General features: G+C 33.7%; 2 protein-coding genes across 2 annotated transcripts; one reads left to right on the top strand and one right to left on the bottom strand.

Annotated features, from left to right (window-relative positions):
- The first annotated feature begins 1,126 nt into the window (after positions 1-1,126).
- LOC129873177 (formate dehydrogenase, mitochondrial) lies at positions 1,127-5,992 on the top strand. Its single transcript, XM_055948210.1, has 6 exons — positions 1,127-1,377; positions 2,728-2,899; positions 3,669-4,209; positions 4,964-5,088; positions 5,360-5,472; positions 5,584-5,992. Exons 1-6 carry the CDS (start codon positions 1,285-1,287, stop codon positions 5,695-5,697), a joined length of 1,158 nt encoding a protein of 385 aa, XP_055804185.1. The 5' UTR covers positions 1,127-1,284; the 3' UTR covers positions 5,698-5,992.
- A 349-nt stretch (positions 5,993-6,341) lies between these two features.
- LOC129873178 (photosystem I assembly factor PSA3, chloroplastic) lies at positions 6,342-8,574 on the bottom strand. The gene is made up of 3 exons (XM_055948211.1): positions 8,113-8,574; positions 7,548-7,712; positions 6,342-6,940 (listed from the first exon to the last, which is right to left on the bottom strand). Exons 1-3 carry the CDS (start codon positions 8,482-8,484, stop codon positions 6,617-6,619), a joined length of 861 nt encoding a protein of 286 aa, XP_055804186.1. The 5' UTR covers positions 8,485-8,574; the 3' UTR covers positions 6,342-6,616.
- Positions 8,575-9,027: the final 453 nt, after the last annotated feature.

The raw sequence follows: 9,027 nt of genomic DNA, 5'->3' as shown, positions 1-9,027 counted from the left end.
TAAAAACAACTTTCAGAATTTCAAAGTTCTAAAAGCACTTCATACATAAAAGTTATTTTTTTTAAGTTCATCCAAACGGACTCTAAGTCTGATTAACACAAAATTTTAGAGGATAATGAATTTCTTTTGAATGTTGTGATTATAAATTAAGAATATGTATAATATATTAAAATATTTATAATTTATATAGTTTTAAACATGCCATGTGAAATATTGAAATTATCGAATTCAATCGGTATTTCAAAAGAAGAAGAAGTAAGACGCATAAATGAAAAGAAATGGAATACTCTCTTTTATAGTCCATGTTATATGAGATCACTTGTCCATATACATAATTTAAATGTTGTGAGAGTAACAATGTAATTAGTTAAGCTAGTTTAGATTACTTCTATAAAAAGAACACAAGAAAAAAGGTAAGCAGCATAGTGTTAGGATTATAAGGAATCCAATTGTTCTAATTTTAGTTTTTAAAGAAATTTTTGCAAATGTGGATACAAATTAATTTTGAGGTTCAAATTTAATATTTTAACCAAGTTTTCATTGAAGGTCAAACACTAAAATAGTAGAATCATGATTATCCGTGTTGACTTTTGTACTCCCTTTGCCTCGAAATAGTCATGGTATTTTTTTATATATACGTTTTTATAGAAAATATTAATTATTAGAAAAAATATTTAATTATTTTATTTTATTTATATTTGAAAATAATATTTTTTTCTTTATTAAATATTTAATATATTTATTTATTTATTATAACTAATGTATTTATAGTTTTTTTAAAATTACTATTAAATATAAAATAAGAAAAAGATCAATGTTTACTGTAAAATTTTAAAATAACAAATATTTAAAATAAATATTTTAAAAATACAACAATTATTTTGAGTTAAAAGGTCACATGCGTGAGGATTACAATTTATAGGTACACGTGTTTCAATTTGTAAATGCACTTACTCAGATAAATTTAATGGAAAAAGATCAAATATACATCTTACTTTTAAAAATAATTTAAATATACTGCTCAATATATTTTTAAATTAAATATATTTTTTCTATTATATTTTTGGTTCAAATATACCCTCTCATTCTTGGTTATATATATAATAAAGATTTTCAATAATAAAGATGTATATTTGATGCTTTTCCGTAAATTTAATTGGAGTTGAAGCAGGTCGCTTCTGAGTACTGGACTTTCGCCCTTCCCCATACGTCTCTCGAGTGAGTCATCTCCTCTCTGATTTTAGTAAGTAGAAAACTCTTTACTGTAAATCCAACAAATTCCCGATGGCTATGAGGCGTGTGGCTTCTACAGCAGCTCGTGCTTTTACTTCGTCTTCATCGTCACCTTCATCCTTAGTTTTTAACAGAGAACTTCAGGTAATTAAGCCATTTCTCCTCAATCAGTTTTGACAGTGTTTGTTGCTTTTGTTTTATATGACCTAGTTTTTGCCCCTTGTTGAATGACTTCTCTGAAATCGGCACGAATCATCTCCAATCCTTCGAGAATCAATTGAATGGGGATCGGAACAGAGGAAAGGAAGGGAAATGAACAGCGGAAAGGGAAAACAAACAGACAACTTTTTATTTTTTTAATTTAATCTTTGATTTGGGTAGAAATTGACGACGCTCTACCAATTTGATGCCTGTTTTTTTTTTTTTTTTTGGCTTTTCCGCTATACTCTCCACTCGAAATTAAATGACTCTCCTGCTGGATGTCAGAGGGCTACTAGCTTTTCAGTTTTCATTATTGCGTCCTTTTTAACAGCTTTTCTATGTGAAATTATTTGATTGAGCATATAGTCTATGTGAAATTATTTGATTGAGCATATAATTTTGAAACTTTTGATCTAAAGTAGTAAGTAATACTGGTTTAAATAATTTTAATTAAGGGTAAAATGATATGTTTAAAATAGAAAGAATGTCACATAAATTGAGCAGAAGTATTACATTAACAAAATTAATTTGTTAACAGAAAATCTAACCCGGCAGGACCACAACAGTTATTTTCCGATCTTTATTAGTGATACTTGCTTACTTGAATTTTCACGAGCGATTTCTGGTATTTTTATATGTAGTAGGTGAAGAGTGAAACGTTTCACGGGTCTCAAGGACAATAATAGCAGGGTGCATGCCCGAGGCACTTGTGTCATCTGCTTTGTATCTTCACGTGCTATATTATTAGTTTGTTTATACTAGTCCGACTCGGAAAATCTTTTCATATTTAGTTGTCTGGGGAATGAATAAAAGCCATTTAGATTTACTTGTAAGTTGTTTATAATGTGTTTTCAGCTTCTTTTTTTTAATATTTGACGGGTCAATTTAAAGTTATTTTGTGCTTAAAATAATCTCTAAAAAATAATTGAGTTTGTTTAGCTTAGTTTATTTTGAAATAATTTATAAGTTGAAAATAGATTATAAGTCTCCAAAAATAAGTTGGGCTACCTCAATTTATTTATTTTTAGCTTATAAGCTGCTTAAAATAAGTTAAGCCAAACATGCACTAAGATATATCTTATTTAATAAAATGACAATTTGTCCTCTAGTTTGTTTATTAAAGTAGAGTGCTTTTATTCTCCCTAAATTTCGAGAAAATGGCAATCATGAAATTTCCTAGTAATTGTTAGCTTGGAAGAAAATAATCAACGCAACTATAGTGAATACTGCTAGTTGGTGCATCTACAAAATTATATCAGTCGACTCACCTTTTCTTTCTTCATTATTTGACAGGCTTCCCCTGGCAGCAAAAAGATTGTGGGTGTTTTCTACAAAGCAAATGAATATGCTGAAATGAACCCCAACTTTTTGGGCTGTGCAGAAAATGCCTTGGGGATACGTGAATGGTTAGAATCTAAAGGTCATCAGTACATTGTCACTCCTGACAAAGAAGGACCAGATTGTGGTTAGTTATTGCTAATCTATACTCTCACATGTTCTATCCTTTACTCCACTGAAGCCTATGCATTCATTCTTGTACAACTACATTCCAACATAAGTCTCGCTGTACTGAATTTTGAAGCAGGAATCCAGCTGAAAAGGAGGAGTTTTTTGTTTGTTTAAAACATGCATATATGCGCTTAAGTTTTAAATAAATTGCTCACGTGAGGAGAATTTAACAGTCATATCAGGAACATTTATTTAGATAATGAGCAAAGCGAAGTAGAAAATATTTGCTTTGTTAGTGTTGGTCCTTTGCTGCAAATGAATTATGATTAAAATTTAGGAAACTGCAATGTAGTTCCTTGCAGGAGGGAAAAAAGAGTGTATTTTCCCATGATATACAGGTGTGCATTTGCAAAAAGTCTATACCTTAGGCGTTAAGTTGTACTAGTTTGCTGTTTCAAAAAAAAGCTGTTCTAGTTTGATAGGACTATGGCTAAATTTTGTGATTTAAACAAGGATTTATCAAAGTTGCAGAGGTTTGTTTAGTTGTTTAGTAAGTGCACGTATGGATGCTTTAGTAGTAAAGATTTTCTGATGGATGACATGCATAGTATAAATCCTTGCTTGAGAATGGTGCCCTAGTCTGATACACAAACCACTTTGTGTCTTAGTTTTTTACTGGTGAATGCCTTATTATGCTCTATACAAAGAAATTCTCCTGAGCTTAAGTTTTTGTGCGTGTCCATCTATAACAGCTTTTTTTGTTTTCCGTGACTTTCTCTCTGCAGAGCTTGAGAAACACATTCCTGATCTCCATGTGTTGATTTCGACCCCTTTTCATCCTGCCTATGTCACGGCTGAAAGGATCAAGAAGGCAAAGAATTTACAACTTCTGCTGACAGCTGGAATTGGATCAGATCATGTTGATCTGAAAGCTGCTGCTGCTGCTGGATTGACAGTAGCAGAGGTCACTGGAAGCAATACTGTCTCAGTTGCTGAAGATGAACTGATGCGAATCTTAATTCTTGTACGAAATTTCCTGCCTGGACATCATCAGGTTATCAATGGGGAATGGAATGTTGCTGCCATTGCACACAGAGCTTATGATTTGGAAGGCAAGACTGTTGGAACTGTTGGTGCAGGACGTATTGGCAGACTGTTACTCCAACGATTGAAGCCATTTAACTGTAATCTACTTTACCATGATCGTCTTAAGATGGATTCGGAGCTGGAGAATCAAATTGGAGCCAAGTTTGAAGAAGATCTTGATAAGATGCTCTCAAATTGTGATATAGTGGTCATAAATACGCCTCTTACAGAGAAAACAAAGTAAGGTTTCTGTTTCTCTAATTACATGTCATAAGCCTATACAACAAGAATTATCGACAGAACTTCTTATATACAAATTATTTTAACAATGAATTAATGAGGAGATGGACAACAAGCTAAAGTGAATATTCATTGAGAATGAAGATATTAAGTGAAGGAAAGGGAAACTTTAGGACTCACTATTCAATATCATCGTAATTTTTTTTGCTATCACTCTAGATTGTAAAAAGCATTGTTGTATATATAGATTCCCCTGTTCTATTCCCCAAGTCAAGTAATTCTCTTGAGCCACCCACTATATATTGTATACATTACTTTGGCTAAGCTCAAAAAGATTCTTTGAATGATGGCCTCTCATGGATTTACCTATATAAGCCACGGCTAAAGTTGCAAAAATTGCTTGGCCAAGTTATCTTTCACCTTTTGGCTTGATGCAAAAATATTTGATATTATTTCTATGTGAGCCATTGCTACGAGTAATATGTTCTTAGAGATCATATTTTCTTTTCCATCTTCATTTAATTTTCTATTTGGAGCTTTGTCATCACTTAGAAGTCAGTAGGGGATGATAGATGTTCTCGCTCAGTTGTGTTGCCAGAAAAATATGATTGCCAATGCAGTATATTTAAGGTTCTTGGAGATGTAGGAGTTGTATCTGTTCATAATGATATCCGTCTTCTCATGTCACTAACGTCATTGTTTATTACCATGCGCTATATGTCAAATTCCTCACAATTTTAACTATGTGATCCAGAGGGATGTTTGACAAGGAAAGAATTGCAAAGTTGAAGAAGGGTGTTTTAATTGTAAACAATGCTCGAGGAGCAATTATGGACACTCAAGCAGTTGTTGATGCTTGTAACAGTGGTCATATTGCAGGTATATTAACATCACCTGAACGCATCATCCAGAGATGAGCCCTCAACTTTAGTATCAATTGAACACATCATTATATTTTTTCTTCAATTTCAATGATTTCTTGCTTATTATTTTTGTCCCCCTCAATTCTGTCTTTCTTGTTGCTCAATGGAAGTAACCTAATCTGACATCGAAACTCGGAAGTAGTTCCATATCTTGTTGAATTGCCATATCCTTGGAAGAAAGAAATACTTCTAAAATTATATTGAGTGCTTTCTTTTGGTTATTTTAGGATACAGTGGGGATGTTTGGTACCCACAACCAGCTCCCAAGGACCATCCGTGGCGCTACATGCCAAACCAAGCTATGACTCCCCACATTTCTGGGACTACCATTGATGCACAGGTTTGTAAATACTCTATTTTCTCCAATTTTTTAGGCTTTGCTTATTCTTTACTTTCACGACATTATAATTGCAGGCAAACTGAGAAAAGCTTGTTACTTGAAATTTTGCAGTTGAGGTATGCAGCTGGAACAAAGGATATGCTGGACAGGTACTTCAAGGGTGAGGATTTCCCTGCTGAAAATTACATTGTCAAGGATGGGGAATTGGCACCTCAGTATCGCTAAATCATTAGTGTACCTTAGGGTTGTGTCTAGATTTCTGTGTCAAATAAACTGGCAAGCTGTGTCTTCAATAAGCTGATAAAATTGGCTATCTATGTTCTTTTAGAACATCTGTAATGGAGTTTTTCTCCAGTTGGCTGTAATGTAACTTTTGTGATGGAAACATGTCCCCTTCTCTGATGGAGGTCAATGTATGATCATCCATTGACTTTCTTTGGGAAACTTCCTTGCTATGCTAGTTGTACTGGTGTTGTCCTGGATATTTGATGGTAAACAAATTATCTTATCTTCTTTGCTAGTATTTGTTGCAGTAGCTATGTTAATCTTGTCTTATGACCCTAGGGAGAACCTGGGAAGAAAATGGGTATATTTTGCTTTTAATGTATTGGGAAGAATAGCCGACTTCCTTAGTTTGAAACTTCAGATTTTTATAAATGACCTCTTTCTTCACATACAAACGAATAAATGTGATGTATGTGCCATTTGACACCCAAGAAGACCTAATCCAAAAATTATCCTGGGTGCATATTGGAGTGATTTATTTATAGTAAGTTTTTTTGTCTTTAATAAAAATATTAATCATAAATTACTACAGATACATTCAACGGTGTATTTTTCTCTGAAGTAGCTCCGTCCTAGTAACAAAATGTAGAGAAACAAAAAGGTTCAAGCTTTTGATTCTTTTTACGAGTAATCGTTTGAACAGTTGTTCAGCTAACTCTAGTATATAGCAAGTAGTAATAGGTAATTCTTGTATAGTTGTATACAAATTAGAGCTACTGTATCTTTCAATTGCAAGTAGAAAACGCAGACTGATCACAAAAGAGAGAGAGAGCAGGGAGCATACACATGCACTGTTAAATTAGTTGACAGCATTGTGTGAAGAAGATTTGTCATTTGAGATGATAACAAGTTTCATGCCTCACTGATTCAAACTGTTTTGCTTAAGAAATTCAAGGTCTTTCATTTGCAGCTGAACTGCTTCTTTTGATAATTGCTTGGGCTCTGTATATTTGATTTCTTCAGTTCCATCTGCCACTCTCATTGCCTTCTCTTTGACAATGATTTCTACCTTTTGCTGCCCGACTGTGGGAAAGACAGCATTAAGCATGGTACTTAGCAGTTTTTCATCTTCTTCTTCAATCAGATCCCTTCCATAGCAACACACATGTATAGCTTCCAGAGCTTTCTCAGCTCGAAGTTCCATGGGGATTGTAGGTGCAGGAGCTCCCAACTTTGCTCGCTTCTGCACAAGTAAGGGAAAATCTTAGCAAAATTGGGCTTACATTATTTTAATACTTTATTTGTGTCTTAATTGTACTGGGTATAACAGTGGTCCATAAACGAGAGTTCAAATACAAGTGGGATATGCTATTAAACCGCGCACATTTTGTGATTGGTGGATCTAGCGTAGGCTAAATCCGACGAAGCCCGCAATAGGAGGGCTGACAGGCTGCTGCAAACATAAAGTTACTAGATATACTACTGTAAATGAGCTTCTCAATAAGAGTTAGGCAGAGCTATGCTTCTTGAATTGTCCAAGAAAACTGCTGTGCGTGTGAAATACTCAAAGATATGCAGTTTGGAGGATTTGACACAGATCTGCTAACATTTTTGGAGGATTTGACACAGATCTGCTAACATTTTTGGAGGATTCGAACTACATAGAGGCAGAGTCCTGAGTCCCACATCAAAAGAATGATGCAGAAGCAAAAGTTGAGTATGCTTCGAAAACAGTATCTGAGAAAGTATGGTACTATAATTTTTTGTTATTTTAGTTATAAGCATTGAAGTGATGTACTATTATTAGTGAAAAGAATCTAAAAATAGTTGGCAAATGAAATCTTACTAACCTCTCTTGCTTCATTCATCATTGCAATAAAGTTTTGCTCTTCAAACTCAATATCATTTGCTAAACTAAGCCTTGCTACCCCCTCCAATATTTCTTCAGATTTGAGTAAACCAGCTCCCACTGCAGCTAACCAACAGCACAGTAGCACATACAGCGGATCCCCTGTCTATCAATGAGGCAAAGAATGTAAAGGTTAAATTTTCACTTGAGACCTTTAATATATGCATGATCACTACTTTTAGACAGGCTAATAACTTTAAAAAGATTTCAATTGTTTCATTTTATTTTGGTGGAACGGCCTTGGAGGTCTTGTACTTGGTTCGTATTGTCAATTGACCCTTCTAGTCACGACTTTGCCACGACTTTGCCAACTGAACATTTAAACTCGATGAAATTCAACTTTTTAAACCCCTCCAACTCAGTTGCTAAATCAGATTAGATTAGTTCATCGGTTTAATATTGAAATCTAGACATTCATTACCAAAAGTGACATAAGTAGCAACAAGAAATGCTACTAAATTGATAGATAAACCAAGCCACGCCACTTGATTGCAAGTAAAAATTACCTTGCCACGTCGATCTCGAAATTCATAAAAAGCTCTTGAATCATTAATGGAGCACTTGTTACCGACCCGCCTCCTGAACTCAGCAAAATCAATAAAATCGCCACCAACACCACCTTCCTCATTAACAATTCTGGCTATGAGACCAAAAACAGGGAGTGAGCCGATGACCTTATTAGCGAAACTGGAAATTGGATTTGTCGTTTCATCCATATAAGCTTTGACGAGCAAGACGGCACCGCCATTGGAGTTGGAAGCTGCTTTATGATTATTCCTTGTAGAGGGAAATGTATAGAAACGTCGAAAGTAAAGAAGAGAGGGAGAAATTGGGTTGTAGTAGATGGAGGAAGAGTGGAGAGAGGAGACAACCACCATGGTGTTACATGTGGTGGACGTTCAATCTTTGTTTTGATATTGCCCCTTTTTGTTTATCTTTTGGGAATCTGACTATGAGCTTCATTGTCTACTCTTAAAATAATTCTACTAGTATATAGTTAAAAATTAAAATCTCCTACTTTTTTTTATATCCCTTGAATAACTTATGCTGCTTGTAAGTTGTAAGTAGCTTTAAAAAGTAGTAGTAGTTTTTTTTGTTCAGAAACACTTCATTACTAATTTTGGTTAAATGCAAAGTAATGTTCTACTTTTAATTAAAAATAGTTTTCGTATTGAGTAGTTAAATACAAATTACTCTACTCTTTAAAGTATTTCTCTAACAAAAAAATTTTGAAGCTAAGAAAAATTTAGAAACTTGACCAGATATGTTAATAGTTTTTTTTCCCCCTCAAACTAAGTTTTTATTTGGTAAGCTAATTTCAAATGTACTTTTGTTAATATTAAATAAATAATTTGTGCTTGATTAATGTTCTAAAAATAGTATAAGGAAAAAAAATGCATTCTTTAATGTTAAATTATTTA

This window comes from Solanum dulcamara, chromosome 11 (genome assembly GCF_947179165.1).
Source record: "Solanum dulcamara chromosome 11, daSolDulc1.2, whole genome shotgun sequence".
NCBI classification, from domain to species: Eukaryota; Viridiplantae; Streptophyta; class Magnoliopsida; order Solanales; family Solanaceae; genus Solanum; species Solanum dulcamara.
The sequence above is the reverse complement of the archived record's forward strand: the minus strand, read 5'-3'. Positions and strand labels throughout refer to the sequence as shown.

Coding starts and splice junctions, on each gene's coding strand:
- LOC129873177 (XM_055948210.1), top strand. CDS start 1,285: ATGGCTATGAGGCGTGTGGCTTCTACAGCAGCTCGTGCTTTTACTTCG. Junction 4,210..4,963: donor CCTCTTACAGAGAAAACAAA/GTAAGGTTTCTG, acceptor TATGTGATCCAG/AGGGATGTTTGACAAGGAAA. Junction 5,473..5,583: donor GGACTACCATTGATGCACAG/GTTTGTAAATAC, acceptor GAAATTTTGCAG/TTGAGGTATGCAGCTGGAAC.
- LOC129873178 (XM_055948211.1), bottom strand. CDS start 8,484: ATGGTGGTTGTCTCCTCTCTCCACTCTTCCTCCATCTACTACAACCCA. Junction 7,713..8,112: donor TTCGAGATCGACGTGGCAAG/GTAATTTTTACT, acceptor CCTCATTGATAG/ACAGGGGATCCGCTGTATGT. Junction 6,941..7,547: donor TGATGAATGAAGCAAGAGAG/GTTAGTAAGATT, acceptor TTACTTGTGCAG/AAGCGAGCAAAGTTGGGAGC.